General features: G+C 61.0%; 6 protein-coding genes across 6 annotated transcripts; 3 read left to right on the forward strand and 3 right to left on the reverse strand.

Moving 5' to 3' along the window:
• Nucleotides 1-1,073: 1,073 nt before the first annotated feature.
• Nucleotides 1,074-2,936, forward strand: PAN0_005c2480 (uncharacterized protein; the record flags this gene model as incomplete). The annotated part of the gene is made up of 1 exon (XM_014801722.1): nt 1,074-2,936. One exon carries the CDS (start codon nt 1,074-1,076, stop codon nt 2,934-2,936), a length of 1,863 nt encoding a protein of 620 aa, XP_014657208.1.
• Nucleotides 2,937-4,553: 1,617 nt separating this feature from the next.
• Nucleotides 4,554-6,392, reverse strand: PAN0_005d2481 (glucose-methanol-choline oxidoreductase; the record flags this gene model as incomplete). The annotated part of the gene is made up of 1 exon (XM_014801723.1): nt 4,554-6,392. One exon carries the CDS (start codon nt 6,390-6,392, stop codon nt 4,554-4,556), a length of 1,839 nt encoding a protein of 612 aa, XP_014657209.1.
• Nucleotides 6,393-6,835: 443 nt separating this feature from the next.
• PAN0_005d2482 (nuclear prelamin a recognition factor-like) lies at nt 6,836-8,914 on the reverse strand (the record flags this gene model as incomplete). Its single annotated transcript, XM_014801724.1, has 1 exon — nt 6,836-8,914. The coding sequence occupies one exon, from the start codon at nt 8,912-8,914 to the stop codon at nt 6,836-6,838; it is 2,079 nt and encodes a 692-aa protein (XP_014657210.1).
• Nucleotides 8,915-9,960: 1,046 nt separating this feature from the next.
• Nucleotides 9,961-11,364, forward strand: PAN0_005c2483 (NADP-specific glutamate dehydrogenase protein; the record flags this gene model as incomplete). Its single annotated transcript, XM_014801725.1, has 1 exon — nt 9,961-11,364. The coding sequence occupies one exon, from the start codon at nt 9,961-9,963 to the stop codon at nt 11,362-11,364; it is 1,404 nt and encodes a 467-aa protein (XP_014657211.1).
• Nucleotides 11,365-11,972: 608 nt separating this feature from the next.
• PAN0_005d2484 (NDUFA4, NADH dehydrogenase 1 alpha subcomplex, 4, 9kDa) lies at nt 11,973-12,408 on the reverse strand (the record flags this gene model as incomplete). The annotated part of the gene is made up of 3 exons (XM_014801726.1): nt 11,973-12,123; nt 12,198-12,260; nt 12,347-12,408. The coding sequence occupies 3 exons, from the start codon at nt 12,406-12,408 to the stop codon at nt 11,973-11,975; spliced, it is 276 nt and encodes a 91-aa protein (XP_014657212.1).
• A 684-nt stretch (nt 12,409-13,092) lies between these two features.
• On the forward strand, nt 13,093-17,061 carry PAN0_005c2485 (phosphatidylserine decarboxylase; the record flags this gene model as incomplete). The annotated part of the gene is made up of 1 exon (XM_014801727.1): nt 13,093-17,061. One exon carries the CDS (start codon nt 13,093-13,095, stop codon nt 17,059-17,061), a length of 3,969 nt encoding a protein of 1,322 aa, XP_014657213.1.
• Nucleotides 17,062-17,085: the final 24 nt, after the last annotated feature.

The raw sequence follows: 17,085 nt of genomic DNA on the forward strand, positions 1-17,085 counted from the left end.
TGCTTGTTGGTACCACCGCCGTGGCTCGACTAGTCCGAATGCGTCTAGCTCACTCACGTACCCGGCGAAGACAAGATGGATCCATGACGCGGCCCCGTTTGGCAGTTGGGTAGGCAAGATGCTGCGACGAGCCATGAGCGAGGGTTCGTGCTTTGAGGCTGATGTGGCGTGTGGCGAGAGATTGCGTTGATGTAGGCTTGATTCGAGCCTCGTATAGTCATCGGCTGCTGCCAAATTCAGGCTCTCCGCCTAACACACCTGTCATACAGCGCCGGCCCAACAGTGCACAAGACTCGAGACAAAGCAGAGCTCCTGGTCGGCTGGTATCCATACGATGTCATGACGTCGCTTGCCAAGCGGCAAACGTTGGGAACAGCCTTCGGAATTGGCTGCGCCGAAGTCAGAGTGCGTCTGCAGCACGAGACGACGCTGAGCCGGCTTCCAGGCTGCTTGCTGTTTGCTGCGAACCATCTCTCACCATGGCCGTGTCCATGGTATTGCCTCTGCTCTGCTCTGCATTGCTCGAAGCTGCATCGATCCTGCTTGTACGGGATTCACGCGTCTGACCTCGTCGCAATGTCTCATAACTCGGACCCGTGTACTTCCAATAACACCAGTGATTGGACCGTATAACTCCATTTGTCGGACACGCCCGGACACTGTCTCAAGACCCTCCACCACACCGCGCGGAAGTCCGGACACATAGGCCACCATGTTTGCATTTTGCTACACGCGCAGACGATCTCTCGACGGCGCCTTGGCTCGGCCATGTGCAACGTTTCGATCGAGCGGTAGCAAGCGGTAGCAATGCAGTTGTCCCGTCGGGCATGGGTGATGGCCAAACACGGTGCTGAACACGGCGCGGCACGCCGACACTCCACCTGGCGTACTACAGTGTCCAGACCCTGTATCCACCCGGCGCGCACTCGCCTAGCTGGGATCACGTGGGGCGGCCAACCTCGGATGGTGTTGGTGGGCCGGACTGAGAGTTAGGAGGACTCCAACGCGACGCGCCATATGCACGCGTATATTGATCCCCCGCCACAGCTTGATCTGAACCACCACCGCTCACCATGCCAGCGATACGCACAGCGCACGCGCACATCCCCCAGCCGCCCTATGCTGCTCCACCCGCGCGTGAGGGGGTAGAGCATGCGTTCAAAACCACCCAGGCGTACGAACCGCGCCAGAAGGAGTGGCATAGCTGGTGCGACGGCCAAACTGCAACCGGCTTTGCGGGGGGAGAGAGGTATACGGTGAAAGAGGAGAAGCTCGCGTTGTTTCTCGAGGAGTATGTGCTCAAGAGAACCATAGCTAAGCGTCCTGCCTCCGCAGCCAGAGCAAGCACAGCAAGCAACGAAAGCGCCGAAGGCACCGAAAGCACAGCAAGCACCGAAAGCACGTCCGAGGCGGGTGATGATGATTCGGCAGAGAGCACGGCGCAGAGTGGAGGTCTGGGTTGGTCGTCGAACTCACTCTACGTGGCAGCGGTCGTGGATTTGCGGCGGACGCAACAGCAACGCGGCACCAACACGCACTACAACCCGCGCTCGGGACGCGTGCAAGCGCTACTGGCAACGGTTCGACAGCAACTTGCGCCCAAAAAGCCGCATCCTGCACGGTCCATGGCCGAGGGCGATGTGGTCAAGCTGGCTCAGGATGGGATGGTGCGTGGATGTAAAGAGGGCGTCCGAGATCGACTCATGGTGCTCCTCTCCCACGTTGCTGGTCTATCGGGGACAGAAGTGCGCACGCTGGAGTACAGCGACTTTGACCTGCACGCCGATGTAGACTCGGGTGTAAGGGTGGAGGTCAAGGGGAGGGTGGTGGGGAGGAGGGAGGATGTAGAGTGCTGTGTGGTGGGCGCGTTGGCGCTGCATCTCTTCTTGGCGCAGGATAGACAGGAGGGTGACAAGGTCTTTGGCTCGGCAACGGATCCAAAGACGGCGATATCGGATGCGGCGCACTTTCATACGCTGCGCAGTGCGCGTGTGCGTCAGGGCGTCGACAAGCGCGAACTCAAGTGCCTTATGCGTGCGTCGCCCGTTGTGGGCACTGGCACCGAGCGGGTGGGGCGAGACATCGAGGTTCCTGCAGAGATCCTGGATGCAGTGTTGCCCGAGCGAAAGGAGGCGTTGCTAGATGGACTACGCAGCGTGCTGGTCCATGATGCGGCGGTGCTGTGGTTAAAGCATCCGAGCCATCCGATGTTTACACACGGCGGGTTCCAGGGTTCGGCATTCGAGGCGTTTGCTAGCCGCATTCCCACACAACTGAGCGTGTGCAGTGCGCAAGCGTCGAGCGGGCCGCAGCTGGTGACGTTTCCAGGAACGAGCGTACAATTAACTGCCGAGCAGATGGGCGAGATAGACAGAGCGGTCGCTGGACTCATCACCCAAAAGATGGATGCTCGCCAACGCGAGCACGACCAGCAACTGGCCGAGGTCAAGCAAGGTCTAAACAGACTGCAACAGTCGATACAGCGAGACGCGAGGCGCAAAGCCGAATTCTTCCTGTTCCTTGCTGACAAGTTCAATGTAGCTCTCGATGCGGAAGACCTCGACGCTGCTTCGATGGGCAGCATTACCGCGACGCGCAACGACGACACTCCCGACGCTGGGTTTTACGTGGATCGCGGAATTAACAGAGTAGTCGAGCTGTGGACCGAGTACGTCCACGGTGCGAACGGCAAGCCGTCGGTGCAATCCCTGGTACAGCGGCAAGGATTCAGGTGGAAAAGCGACTTGGACCGAAAGTTCTTTACGCGCCGAAGCGTTATCCTCGACGAAGTCGAGCGGCGGGCACAACAGGGCGAACCGGACGAAGAAACAGTCGCGGGAAAGTTGGACAGCTACATGGTCAAGATGGGGATAAGGTCGTTGTCCCAGCTTCAGGATCGAATCAAGCAGGGAGACGTGCCGGAATGCTTGGAGTAGGAGCGAAAGATGACGATCTACCCCACTCGCTGTGCTTGTCTTTGCTTGAGCGCAATGTCTGCGCGTTTGCCCCTTGCTAGACCCCAGACGAGCGGTGTTCAGAGCGCTTTCTTCCGCCCATTCGATCGGCAAGATCATGGCGGGAGCCTTCTCTTGAATGTTTGGCCCATCACACGCTTCGGTCTGGGCGAACAGGGCGCTGCGATACCCACGCCGCTGAGCTTGCTATGCAGGTGCGGACCAAGCGCAGAAGCAAATGTGAGATGTAGATGCAGACGCAGGGATGGTTCGCTCGCTTGCGCTACGCTTGTCGAGCTGCGACATGAAGCACTGGCATTGGTACACAATGTGCGGAAAGATTTTTTTTCCGGCCGCCAGACGAGTTTGTCGCCGTTACATCTTTGCATGCACTCGTTGCTAAAGCAGCGCAAAAGCTGTCCCGCCTACCAGTGGGAAGCGTTGCATTCGGTCTTGAGCCTCGGTGCCAGGATCCGTTTTTTTCAACAGCCGGGTTGAAGACGGTGAAGCTCGACCGCTGCGCATTCTTGCTTTGTTTCGCACTCGGTCGGCAACGCTCAAAAGCCCCCTCTGCTGGCCACTCGCTTTAAAGCATGGCAATGTGATACGTTGATGTTTTGCTTGAGAGTGAGGGTCGAAAGTGCCACTTGAAAGGTGTCCTTGCATGCGCAGCAGAGGGCGGTGGGGAGGAGCGTCGAGGCTCGCACAATCCATCCTCGCTTGCATGGCTGGCAGGCAAGAATTCTCGAACCACGCCGGGTGAAAAGCGGGCTCAGAGGTGGTGGCACTTGCAAACCTTGGCGCGGTGCCAACGCCAGTGTTTCGTGGTCCGGTCCGGTTCCACCTCTTTCCCTGATCCTGACTTCCGGCACGAATAGAGCAGGATGAATAGGCTCCACTAGACCCATCGCAGTCGGCCTACCCAGAAATAAAAGAAGAACAAGGAGGAGGAAGAGGAGGAGGAGGGAAGAACACCCAACCGACGAGAATCAAGACGTCGCAACACGGCCGCGCGTGCGCCGTCACCATCGAGCCTCCCTCGGCGAATGTCTGCGAAAACAGCATGACAAAGTTGCAAAGTCCCAAGTGGAAAGAGTCATCCCTGGCTTCGGTCGAGCGCTTACAGATCGCTCTGCGCCTGTATGCAACGTGAAACCCCCACTGCTTCTGCCGTCACGACCTTTCGTTCATCAATCACGCATCCACGCTCGCTTCGAGGGGCATGTGTGATTGTACTGGCACAGTTGGAGTTCGAGGTGAGCGGGAGTGGGTGCGTCGTTCTGCATGCTCGCCTCGGCCAAACGCAGCACTCTCCGGGCAGCATCACTCCGGACCCCTGCTTCCTGTGCGGCCATATGCGGGCGCGTTGCTGACGAGGCGACACTCACCGCCTTGCGCGACCCTGGAATGCCACCCCACACGCCTGCAATACGGCCATTCCTCAAACCTGCACCGCACGACGGAACCTCAAGTGCCACCCTTGACGTCGTGGCTTTCGTCACCCTTGGCATCATCCCACCCAATCGCACGCCGTGCCCAGTCGCCTCTTGTGGCGTATACGCGCGTGCGACGAGATTGAGATTGACATTGGCATTGAGCCTACAGATGGGCGGGTGTGGCTGCGTCGTCGTGCTTATTTCTCGCCGCCGACCTCAGACGCTCGGGCAGCGTCTCCGTCGCCCCTGCGTCCTGCGCCACCATGTACGCCAGCTTCTCGCCGATCATATACGCCGGTGCCTGGGTATGACCCGTATTGACGAGCGGCAGGATGCTCACGTCCGCCACCCTCAGCTTCGCCACGCCATACACGCGCAGCCGTGGATCGACCACCGCACCCTTGGGCAGCACCCGCGAAGGTTCGGCCGATGGACCCATCGCACAGGTTCCCGAGGCGTGGTAGCATGTCCCTGCTTGCTGGCGCACGTACTCCTTCCACTCGTCCTGCGTGCGGGGCAGTGTGCGCGAGACTGGCCATGGGCCCGAAACGACGTCTTTCGTTGCGGTGCCGTTGAGAATCGTGTCCGCGCCGAAGCGGTTTGCTTCCGCAAGCACCGCTAGGTCGAGTGGGGAAGAGAGGTAGGCATGGTCGATCGCGGGTGGAAACAGCGCATTGCGGCTCTGGAGCTGCACTGTACCGCGCGCCTGCGGGTTGAACAACAGCGTGATGAGCGCGAATGCCGACTCGCCCGGTGAGGGCTGGTGGACGTGCTGCGGCCCTCCACCGTACAGCTCCGAGTAGAAGTACTCGACGTGCGGCATACCGTTCTCGGCACCCACGGGATCCTTCCCCCCAGCCTGGCGTTTGGCCTCGACCCACTCGGGATAACTCGCCTCGAGCTCGGTGTCGAAGCGGCGAAAGACGAAGGCGCCAAAGGGGAAGCGACCCATGAGGCCGGACTTGTCGGTCATGTAGCTGCCCATGGCAGTTGCCAGCGCACCCTCGTCGAACACCAGGTGGTCGTTGGTCAGCTGGGGTTGGGAGACGTTGAAAAAGTTGAACGTGATGATGTGGTCTTGCAGATTCTCGCCCACGGCGGGCGCGTCGTGCTGGACGCGGATGTTGAAGCGGTCAAGCTGGTGCTTGGGACCGATGCCGCTGAGCATGAGCAGCTGCGGCGTGTTGTACGCGCCGCACGATACGATGATCTCGGCGTTGGCGTGGAAGAGCAGCGGCGCACCCGTCTCGTCGTCGCGCGCCTCGACCCCAGTGGCGACCTTGGCACCGTCAACGCCGTCGGTGAGGATGATGCGCGTGGCCTGCACGTTGCAGCGCACCGTGAGGTTGGAGGGGAGATTGGGGCCCGAGACGAAATCGGCGCCGCTGGTGCGTGTGCCGTTGTAGACGGTGCGCGGAACGTGGCCGACGCCCTGGTTGTCGCCGTTGTAAAACATGTTGGGCTTCCATTCGAGCCCCGTTTCGAGGAAGCTGTCTACGATGCGCTGGCTAATAGGCGCAAGGGGATGGAACGAGGTGTGGAGCGAGCCTCTGTCGCCGTGCACGGCCGGATCAAACGGCAGCTGTTCCGGGTCGGGATGAAAGGTCTCGGACTCTTTGAAAAAGGGGAGCACGTCGTCCCATCCCCAGCCGTCGTTGCCCATGGCGGCGAAGCGGTCGTAGTCGTTGCGTACGCCGCGGATCATGAGCGTGCCGTTGGCGCCCGAGGAACCGCCGAGGAATCGACCGCGGGGAAGGTGGATCTGGCGATGGTTGGCGTGGCGCAGCGGCTGCGAGGTGTACTTCCAGTCCCAGCGCGAGTGGTGGATGCCCTCCCAGCCCATGGCCATGGTGGAGGCGAGGATGTTTTCGTGGCGCGGCCCTGCCTCGAGCAGCAGGATTTGCGAGTGAGGCAGGTACTCTGCCAGACGCCTTGCAGCGACGGGGCCCGAGGTGCCGCCGCCAACGACGATGTAGTCGAATGTCTCTGGAGCCGCAGCCATGTTTGTCGACGCTAGTCTGACGAAATGTGGAATGGGCAGGGCGCAAGGCGTTGGATGGCCTCCTCATATAGGTGCCGTTGGCCGGCCGGCTCATCCGCAGCATCGTTGGGAGCTTCGAGTGTGACTTTAGGGTTGGGAGAGTGTGGCGTGTGAAGTGCATTCGAAAGCGCCTCGGATCAACCGACGGTTGCATGTGGCAAGCGCGGCTAATCCGAATTCTTTGACAGGCGAAGCACGGACCCTTTTTTGCGTTTCCCCCACGCCACATGACCCTGTTTTAGGCTCAGCCGGTGCCGATTCATATGGTACTGTCGGATGGTCCGCCGAAGCGAGCCATTCCACGGCTAAATCCCGGTCTCCTTTCCGCGCAATCGCTGCTGGGGCACACAAACACACACACTCTGCATGGATGACGAAGAAGGCAGTGTGATTTCGCAGCAGCTTCACCACTGCACGGCCAGACCATTCACCGCCTCGTCCTGGACGGCGCGGTACTGTGTGCGCAGCAACGCACTGCGAGCTTCCAACTGGCACAGCTCGTCCACTACGCCAACTGCCAGCTGGTCAGCCTGATCACTGCGTTCGGGTTGGGTGAGCGCCTCGAGCAGACGCTGATGGTCCTGGATGCGGATCGACTTTGCGCTGCTGCTCGACAGCGGCGTACTGGCTCCACTTGCAAGTGTCGGCGTGGACGCACCCGAGTCCACCCCCAAGGAGCCCAAGGAGGACGAGGCGATGCTGACCGGTGGGTGGGCGACAGCTGAGCTTTGCCAGTAGGCATGCTCGACGCGACGCACCCATTCTTTCGTCGTGCCCTGCCAGCCCTTGATTTCCTTTTCCCCGTCCATGTCCACGTCGTCCGAGGTGGGTTGCTTGATGCATGTTTTCCCCAGCATGGCTTCGTCAGTGTCGGTGGATGTCGCCCAGCCCTGAGAATAGCCCTCGGGGTCCGTGGTGGTGGTGGCTTCGGTAGGCGGTCGGATCTGTCCTCCGCCATTGACGCAGCCGGACGGACACGCCATGACCTCGACATAGTCGTACCCTCGCTCCTCCTCTGCCGCTTCGACAGCCACAGCTTCGGGATTGAGTGGACTGCTCCTCGCCCCTGCCATTCCGGCCGCTGCTCTGCCTCGCCTGACCATGCCGCCTCGACCGCGACCGCGTGCTGCCTTGCGTGCGGGGCCGAGCGTGTTGCCGTCGGCATCGACGAGTCTGCCCGCTGCACCTCGCGCCGAGCGCGCGCCCGTCTGCTTCTGCAGCTTGCGCACCAGATTCTGCAGGTTGCGGAAGCCGTAGCACTGCGCACCCCGAAATACAATGCTCGACGAAACCGGATCGCGAACGAGGTACTCGGTAAAGTCGGCGGTTCGGATCACGCGCACGTCGAGTTTGGGCATCACCCCCGATGAGCGCACCGATTCAGGCAGCCGATCGGCATTGTGTGCGATCCAGTCGGCCCACACGGCACGCATGAGGGCAAACATGTAGCCGCCACTACTGCTACCCGGCTGATCCAGCAGCCGTGGCAATGTCACTGCACTAGTCGAAGGGTGCGACAGGGCATCGTGTTCGTTGGGGAGGGGTTGGGTGATGTCGAAGCCTTCGTCGTGCATGAGCGTGTCGAGTTCTCCCGTGGTGAGGACGCAGTCGACGTCCTTGCTGCGCGTCACCTCGTTGTAGAAGTCCGGCCGCGACGCTTCGAGCTTCTTGTCGTAGCACGGCATCACCGTCACGTGGTAGACAGTCGTCTCGGCAGCAAGACCAAGACGATGTGGAAGGAAGCGCTTTGCAATGACGCCTGCGAGTTGTTGTGGTGATTTGGTGGTCGAGATGTACGGCAGCAACTCGCCGTGCGTCTTTTCGGCATAGCAGATCCAGCCCGGACACGCGCTCGCCAACATGGGCAGCGAAGGTCCCTCCCCGCCTGCGCTCGAATTGGATCGACGCTCAAAGAACTCGTTCGTGTGTTCTTGCAGTGCAATGTGGCGCGCAAAGGTGGTGTCGTAGACGTAGTCGAATCCGAACTTGGCGCTGAGAAAGTGCGAGATGCGATGGAGCAGGACATCCAACGGCAGTTGCGAGTGCGCCGAGTTGAAGGTGTACTTGGCCGACAGCGATGCGAGCGACTGCGGGCTGATCGATGCCACCAGCAAGCTTGGTTGGCCAGCGTCGCGGAACTCCCCGACGGCACGACGCAGCTCTTCCTGGCTCTGCATGGTGATGAGCACGCTCTCGGCGCTCGTGACGCATCCACTGCATGCCAGACAGTCGTTGAGCGAAATCTCAGCCGTTTCGAGCTTTGTCCTCTCCCTAGGCTTGGATGCGGTACTGGTGGAAGCCGAAGACTCGTAGTACGATCCGTCGTGGTCGATGGCGATCTGCGTCGAGGCTTGGGCTGCCGCATCGAGTGGTTCGGGTTCAGGCGCAGGTGCATCGGGTCCTTCGACGGGTTTGATGCATGCCTGCGATGGGCCGAGGTAGTCGTTGAGATCGGTGAGCGTGAGTGCGCCCGAGAAGGCCATGGTGAAGGCTAGTGGTGGCGGTGGAGGGATGGAAGGAATGAGGATGCCGTGCCGACTCAGCTCTCTTTTGGGTTAAAGCCCGGTTGAAAGCTCGGTGAATTTTGAGCCAACCCCCGCCCGTGCCGAAAAGGCTGACGAATCAGGCTCGCCCGATTTTGCAATTCTCGCGAAATGTGAGATCGGCAACAACTGCACATTTGTTTTGAAAGCGAAACGCGGTCGAATCGATTGCAGACGGCATCTCTGCTCGGTGCTCGGCTATGGGATCTGGAGCGCTGTCACTGCTGGCTGTCACTATCACTGATGTCACTCGTGTGTGGCTCTCCGTCATCCAACGATAAGCCGTGTTAACAACACTGTTTCAACCCAGCAAGAGTGGGCATAACCAGCCACCAAGCCGAACGCCCTTCTTTTTGATCGTTCACCCGTTCGACATGGCCTTCCACCGCCGTGGTCGCTTGCTTATATACACTGCGGCCAGTGCGACTATGCGAGTGGGGGGAAGGGCCAGATCGGATCAGATAAGGCAGCGCGGAAGGAAACGGCTTTGCGATGTTCGGCGTGAAAGTCGGCGTTTTGTTTTTCATTTTTGGAATTCCTAGTGGATTGGCCGCGGCGAGAGCAGAGAGAGAGACGCTCAGATTGGAAGAGATGGCGAGCAGATAACGATGCGAAAAGCTCGACGGCGGAAATCAAGGCCAAATCCCTTATCTCTGAGCCGGGCATCGACGAATCACAAACGACGATCGCAGGCCCAATCTTGCATCCCTCGCCCGTTTCATGCCCACGGCTGCTGAGATGCGCAGATGCGCAGATGCGCAGATGGCCGGGCGTGTTTCCGTCTCCACCCGTCGGTTGCACTGCCAGACATGGCGTAATCCGGCGTCGCCCCGAGTAGCGGTGGAGGGAAGCGGATGGACAGCCGCGATGGATTGTGGTGACTCGGAATCTTACTCTAGATCCCAATGCTCGCCACTGGATGCGCTCGTATATAGTCTGCGCTCCCATCTCGACGCCCGCTTTGCTTGCGCAAAATCACAACACCCATGGGCCAGCGCAATTCTGTCCGACCCCCCACTCCAGCTACTACGACATCGAGCAGCATGACCAACCTCCCTTCGGAACCCGAATTCGAGCAGGCGCTCAACGAGCTCGGCTCGACGCTGGCGCCGTTCCTGGAGCAGAACCCTTCGTACCAAAAGGCGTTTGACATTATCCAGATCCCCGAGCGCATCATCCAGTTCCGCGTGGTGTGGGAGGACGACAAGCACGTCGCGCAGGTCAACCGCGGCTACCGTGTGCAGTTCAACTCGGCGCTCGGACCCTACAAGGGTGGACTGCGTCTGCACGAGACGGTCAACCTGTCCGTGCTCAAGTTCCTCGGCTTTGAGCAGATCTTCAAGAACGCCCTCACGGGTCTCAACATCGGCGGCGGCAAGGGTGGAAGTGATTTCAACCCCAAGGGCAAGAGCGATGCCGAGGTGCGAAGGTTCTGCAAGGCGTTTGCCACGGAGCTGCAGCGTCATATCGGTCCCAACACCGATGTTCCCGCGGGTGATATTGGATTCTCGACCAGGGAGGCGGGTTTCGTGTTTGGAACGTACAAGCAGCTGCGCAACGAGTGGACCGGTGTGATTACGGGTAAGGCCATCGATTGGGGTGGAAGCTTCATCCGTCCCGAAGCCACCGGTTACGGCCTGATCTACTATGTCGAGCACATGATCGCACACGTCGAGTCGGGTGCCGGATTCCAGGGCAAGAAGGTGGTCATCTCGGGATCGGGTAACGTTGCCCAGTATGCCGCACTCAAGGTGCTCGAGCTGGGAGGAACGGTGTTGTCGCTGTCCGACTCCAAGGGATCGCTCATCGCCAAGGGCGACAAGGGATTCACGGCCGAGATGATTGAAAAGATCGCCGAGATCAAGTACAACCGTGGCGAGCTGTCGACATTCACCGATGCATCGCTCGAGTTCCACTCCGGAGCACGACCGTGGAAGTTGGTGTCCAAGTACGACGTGGCGCTCCCCTGTGCGACGCAGAACGAGATGGACGAGGACGAGGCCAAGGCTGCCATCGCCGCTGGATGCAAGTACGTCGCCGAGGGAAGCAACATGGGTCTCACCCAGGAAGCCATCAACGTCTTCGAAGCCTCGAGGGGTACCGAGTCGCCCTGCTGGTACGGTCCCGGCAAGGCGGCCAACTCCGGCGGTGTTGCGGTTAGTGGGCTCGAGATGGCGCAGAACTCGGCGCGACTCACCTGGACGACAGAGGAGGTGGATGCCAAGCTCAAGGGCATCATGAAGAACGCGTACGAAAACTGCTTCCAGACGGGTAAAAAGTTCCCCGCCAAGGGAGACAAGGCACAGCTGCCCAGTTTGGTGGGAGGTGCCAACATTGCCGGGTTCAAGAAGGTCGCCGATGCCATGAAGCAGCACGGCGACTGGTTCTAGCTTTCCTCCACTTGATCTTGTTTGAATGCAATAGACGTTGCCATGCTTACTTTTGTGGTCAGTCCCGTGTGGGTGATGGGCGAGCACTCCAATTGGTGCGCAGTGGCAGTTCCAAAGACGCGATTCCACGGGTCGACTCAGCAGAAGTGCAGCGACTGGTCTCGAGTGCCCTCATGGACACACTCCATCGGAAAGGCCGGACCAGATCAACGCAATTCGGAGTGGACAGTCAGCATCGGCGGGTCGTTGCGCCCCTTTGCTAGCGCGGTGCATGGTTTGTCGTCGCCAGTCACGGCAGCTGCTGCGCGCATCAAGGCAGCGGCAAGTCCGGCGCTTCAATACGCGGCAGCATCGGCTTGCTTCCGACTCCTCTTGCTCCCATTGCATGGCGCGCCGGTGTTATGTTCCGAACCCCGAACCCTTCTCCTGCCTGAATCACTGGCGCGTGTTGTTGCAACCTGCGCTCTTCCTGCCGTCTTTCTAATCATCGGATGCGGTTGGCTGCTTCTCGCACACGGCTGCTGTTTCTGAGTGAGATTGGAATTCGAATCCGAGGCTTGTGATTGCGATCTCGAGCTTAGTACAAGGAGAAGGCGGCTCTGGGGGACTTAGAGACGGTCGCGCTTGTACTGCTTGTCGAACTGCTGGTTGACCGACATCATCTTGGTGTTGGTGCCCGGCTCGACGTTGTTCCACGGCGTAGGGTTGTTCTTGCGGTCCCAGATGACGTCCGGTCCACGTGCCAGTCGGCTCAGGTACCTTCCCACCCCCAACCAAAATCCAAAAGTCAGTGTGCGTCGTTGTTATCTCAATGTTGAGGTGGCTGGACATACCAGGTGGCACCGCCGGCAGCAAGACCAGTGATAACGTAGATGGGAAGAACCTCCGGAGCGTACCTGTACCCAAAACACCAGCGATCAAACAGAATGTTCAGTAAAGTCAAGGTCGAAAGGGAGATAAAGGTGGGAAACTCGGGACGTACCAGTTCTTCATGAAGATCTGACGAGCCTTGTTCTTGGCTGCCTGAGCTGCTGGGCCTGCCATTTTTGCGATAGATTCGGGATGGATATGCAAAAGGGGAGAAGGTGGTGGTGGTGGTGGGCAGCGATGGTTTGGAGATCGCGATGAGCAGATTCGACGTTCAAGCCCTTTCGCACGACTCAATTTGCGCCACCTCGCACTCCCGGGCTTCTAGTCGAACCAGCGCTGCAACAGAGACAGCCACGTAAAATTCCGATTCACGATTCGGATCCGAGTGAATTGCTCGAAATTTGAATAATGTTAGACCTTCTTTCAATCCCGTTGCCGCAATTTCGCGGGACCTCTTTCCGAAAAGACCAACACAGCCCAGCCCAGCCCCACCCAAGGCGAGGGACGCGGAGATCGGCTCTTCCGCGGCAAAAAGGCTCGAAAGGCTCGAGCTAGACAGTCAGCCGGGCGCCGGATGTGACCCGACAAAGCAGTGCCAGTGCCAGTGCAAGTGCATGCAGTGAGGCGTGGGTAACGCGATGCACCTCCCGCTCGGATCACCCGTGCAACAATGGAGTCCCACCTCGCTTTCAGCGTCACTCTCGACAAAGCGGCATCGCCTGCTGGGCTGCTCCTTTGCTACCGTCACATCTCGGCCTGTCGCAGTCGACGGCACCATCCGACGGCGTCTAGGACATATATAGGCAGCAGGGACCCCCGTCCAAGCCATTCCCCACCCCACCCCACACACATACAGCCATGTCGTCGCAGCAGCCAAACGCATCCTCCTCCTCCTCATCACCACCCCTCTGCACGCTGCGGGTGCAGGTGCTCTCCGCCAGAAACCTCGCCGCCAAGGACAGAAACGGCAAATCGGATCCCTTCGTCCTCGTCAGCTTGCCCGGCTCCGTCGCCTCGGCCCATCACGATGCAGACTCGCGCTCCCAAACCACCGTAAAGCCAAAGACGCTCGATCCCACCTGGAACGCCGACGAGGCCACCTTCAACTTTCCCGTACTCCCCGAATGGTTCGGTCCCAACTTTGCTGCCGTAGCCACCGACGACATCGACTCATCCTTCGTGCGTCGCGCCATACAACATGCCGTCCTGCCCGACTCGGCAGCACAAGCCCCAACAGCTGCGGGTGCAGCCTCGGGCGCTCAAACGCCAGACACCAACGCAAAATCGCGGCCACGTCTTAATCTTCGCTCCGCCTCCTCCAAGCGCATCCAGGGCGCCGCTTCCAAGATCCTCGTCGCACCCGTCCGTCTCGGCGCAGCAGGCGCGCGTGTAGTCGGCAGGCAGATGCCCAGGCCCATGCGGCTGCGTCGTCGCAACCCGCTCTCCAACTCGCGTCCCTCGTCCACACTCGGCACGCTCGGCACAGACAGCCCCTCCGCCGCCGCACTCCAAGACCCAAAACCGCCCCGCGGCTCCATCCAGCTAGACGCCTCCAACGGCATGGTCTCGTCGCTCGAGTTCGTCATCTGGGACAAGGACCGCTTCTCCGGAAACGACTACATGGGCGAATGCTCGCTTCAGGTCGCACAGTGGTGCCAGGACGGCATGGCCGAATGGTCCAACGCACACTCGCTCTGGCTTCCCGTCGAATCCTCCCGTCCAGACGCAAAGATCAGCGGCGAACTCCAGGTCAAGATCGGATTCGTCCCCCTCGACGCCGCCGCAGCCCGCACCTCGTCCGGTCCGCGCTCCTGGAGCGTACAGGAAGTCTACGACCGCCTCGTACTCGCCACGCTCGGCTCGGCCGGTGCCGCCGTGCGCGCCATCCCTGCCTCCCAGTCCGTAGGCACCGCTGCCGCCCAAGAAGCCTTTGTCGACGACGGCCTGAGCAGCGACGAAAGCGACGAAGAGGACGACGATGATGACGACGACGAAGACGTCACCGACCAGGATGACGACCTCATCACCTCGGACGGCGACAACCGTAGCGACCTCAACGACGGCATCGAGTTTGACTCGGACGACGACGCCGTCTACGACCAGCACTACCAATCCATCGCAGCCACCCCATCCACCACTGCTTCCAATTCCTCGGCAGTACCGCAGTCGGCAGCACTCCTCACACCACCCCCGCCGACGCAGCCGACATCACGACCGGGCAAGTATCGTCGCATCTTTTCGCGCACCAAGGGTCTCAGATCGGCCCACACTTCCGGCGCCGCAACGCCCATCGAATCCACCAGCTCCGACGTCGAAGCCGCGCGCTCCACAGCCACCACCAGCGATCTCGGCGCAAGCACCGACGCCAAGCCGCGCTCCAAGCGACGTCTGCCCGGCGTCAAGCGTCTCAAGTCGAGCAACGCAGTGCCCACCGCGGCTGATGGCAGCACGCCCCGGACCCGCACCCGCCGCATCAAGCGACGCGGAGGCGCAGCCAGCCGCAAGCGCGGAGAGTACGCCTTCAAAGCCGAGATGGGCTTGGACATCATCGGCATCGTCATGATGGAGGTGCAGGGCGCCAGCGACCTGCCGCGCTGGACCAACGTCACGCACACCAGCTTCGACATGGACCCCTTTGCCATCATCAGCTTTGGCCAAAAGATCTTTCGCACGCGCGTCGCGCGGCACACGCTCAACCCCACCTGGAACGAGAAGCTCCTCTTCCACGTCCGCCGCCACGAGACCAACTTCCAGGCCAAGTTTATGATCTACGACTGGGATCGCATGTCGTCCAACGACTATGTCGGCGGCGCCAGCATCTCGATCGCCGAGCTGCTCGATGCGGCGCCCAAGCCCGACACGCTCACCGGTCTGTATGCCGACGACGACGACGGTGTGCTGGGCTCGATGAAGCAGTTTGTGCTCCCGCTCTCGCGCGTCGAGAAGGACGAGGAGGTCAAGTTCAAGCGCACCACCAAACCGCCCTCGCTCACCATCCAGGCCAAGTTTACGCCGTACGATGCGCTCCGTCAGCGCTTCTGGAGGCAGCTGGCGCAGCAGTTCGACACCAACGACAGCGGAACCCTCTCGCGCCTCGAGCTGTCGAGCATGCTCGACAGTCTCGGCAGCACGCTCAGCACAAAGACGCTCGACAGCTTCTTCCACGCGCTCGACAAGAACCCGGACGAGGACGAGCTGAGCTTTGACGACATCATCGTCGCGCTCGAGGCCGAGGTGCAGAAGCCGTGGGCGCTCAAGCGCAAGGCCACGCAGCCGTCCAACCTCAACAGCGGCGCACAGACGCCCTCGCTTCTCGGAGGCGTCGGCGACATTGGAACCGACCTCAACCAAGATGCCGACTTGAGCGGCGCCAATGCGCCCAGCGCCGACGTTCCCGGCACGGAAGCAGCCGCCGCCGACCAATCGAGCGGCAACATGCGCCCGTTGGATCGCGACTTTTCGGCGCTGTCCATGACCTCGTCCACCGACTCTTCGTCGACGGGCGGTGGTGCGCAGCTGGCTCATCCCGGTGCAGGCGGCGGCGCGGCGGACAAGCGACGCAGCGCGTCAAACTCAAGCTCGGGCATGCTCTCGACTTCGCCGACGCCTCCGCTCATCCAGGTCGAGGGCGGGGCCGATGCGGGCTCGTCGTACGACGATGTGCAGGCGGTGGAGCGCGTGGTGCGTCTGCAGTCGTGTCCGCTGTGCCACATGCCGCGGCTGTCGAACAAGGGCGAGATGGACATCATCACGCATCTCGCTGTGTGCGCCGCGCACGACTGGCGACGCGTCGAGAGCCTGACGGTGCGCAACTACGTGACGGCGAGCCAGGCGCACCGCAAGTGGTACACCAAGGTGGTCAACAAGATCAGCCAGGGCAACTACTCGCTCGGCGCCAACAGCGCCAACATCATCGTGCAGGACCGCATCTCGGGCGAGCTGATGGAGGAAAAGATGCAGGTGTACGTGCGGTTGGGCATCCGGCTGCTGTACCAGGGCGCACGCTCGCGCATGGAGGGCGCGCGGGTGAAGCGCATGCTCAAAAACATGAGCGTCAAGCAAGGGGTCAAGTTTGACAACCCGGCAAGCGCGCGCGAGATCGCGGGATTCATTGCGTTCCACAACCTCGACCTCGACGAGATCCGCGAGCCGCTCGAGAGCTTCACGACGTTCAACGAGTTCTTCTACCGCAAGCTCAAGCCGGACGCACGGCCCAACGAGGAGCCGGACAATCCGGCGCGGCTGGTGAGCGGCGCCGACTGCCGCATGATGGCGTTCGAAAGCGTGAGCGAGGCGACGCGCATCTGGATCAAGGGCCGCGATTTCAGTGTGGCGCGGCTGCTGGGCGAGGCGGCTGCGCCGTCGGAGCTGGACAACTACCAGACGGGCGGAGCGCTGGCCATCTTTAGACTGGCCCCGCAGGACTACCACCGCTTCCACTGCCCTGCGGACGCGACGGTGGGCAGGCCGACGTGGATCACAGGCCAGTACTACACGGTGAACCCCATGGCGATCCGGTCTGCGATCGACGTGTACGGCGAAAACATCCGCGTGGTGGTGCCGTTCCACTCGGAGCGCTTTGGCACCTTCTACGCCGTCTGCATCGGCGCCATGATGGTCGGCAGCACCGTGCTTACCGTCAAGGAGGGGCAGAGGGTGGCGCGCGGCGACGAGTTTGGTTTCTTTAAATTCGGCGGCTCGACGATCGTGCTCGTCTTCGAGAAGGGCCGCCTGGCGTGGGACCAGGATCTGCTGGACAACTCGCGTGCGGCCATCGAGACGCTCGTGCGCGTGGGTATGGGCGTCGGGCGTGCGCAGTCCTCGTAGCCTTGTCAAGTTGGGCAGCTCGAC

Source organism: Moesziomyces antarcticus (assembly GCF_000747765.1).
Source record: "Moesziomyces antarcticus DNA, scaffold: scaffold_v10005, strain JCM 10317, whole genome shotgun sequence".
Taxonomy (NCBI): domain Eukaryota; kingdom Fungi; phylum Basidiomycota; class Ustilaginomycetes; order Ustilaginales; family Ustilaginaceae; genus Moesziomyces; species Moesziomyces antarcticus.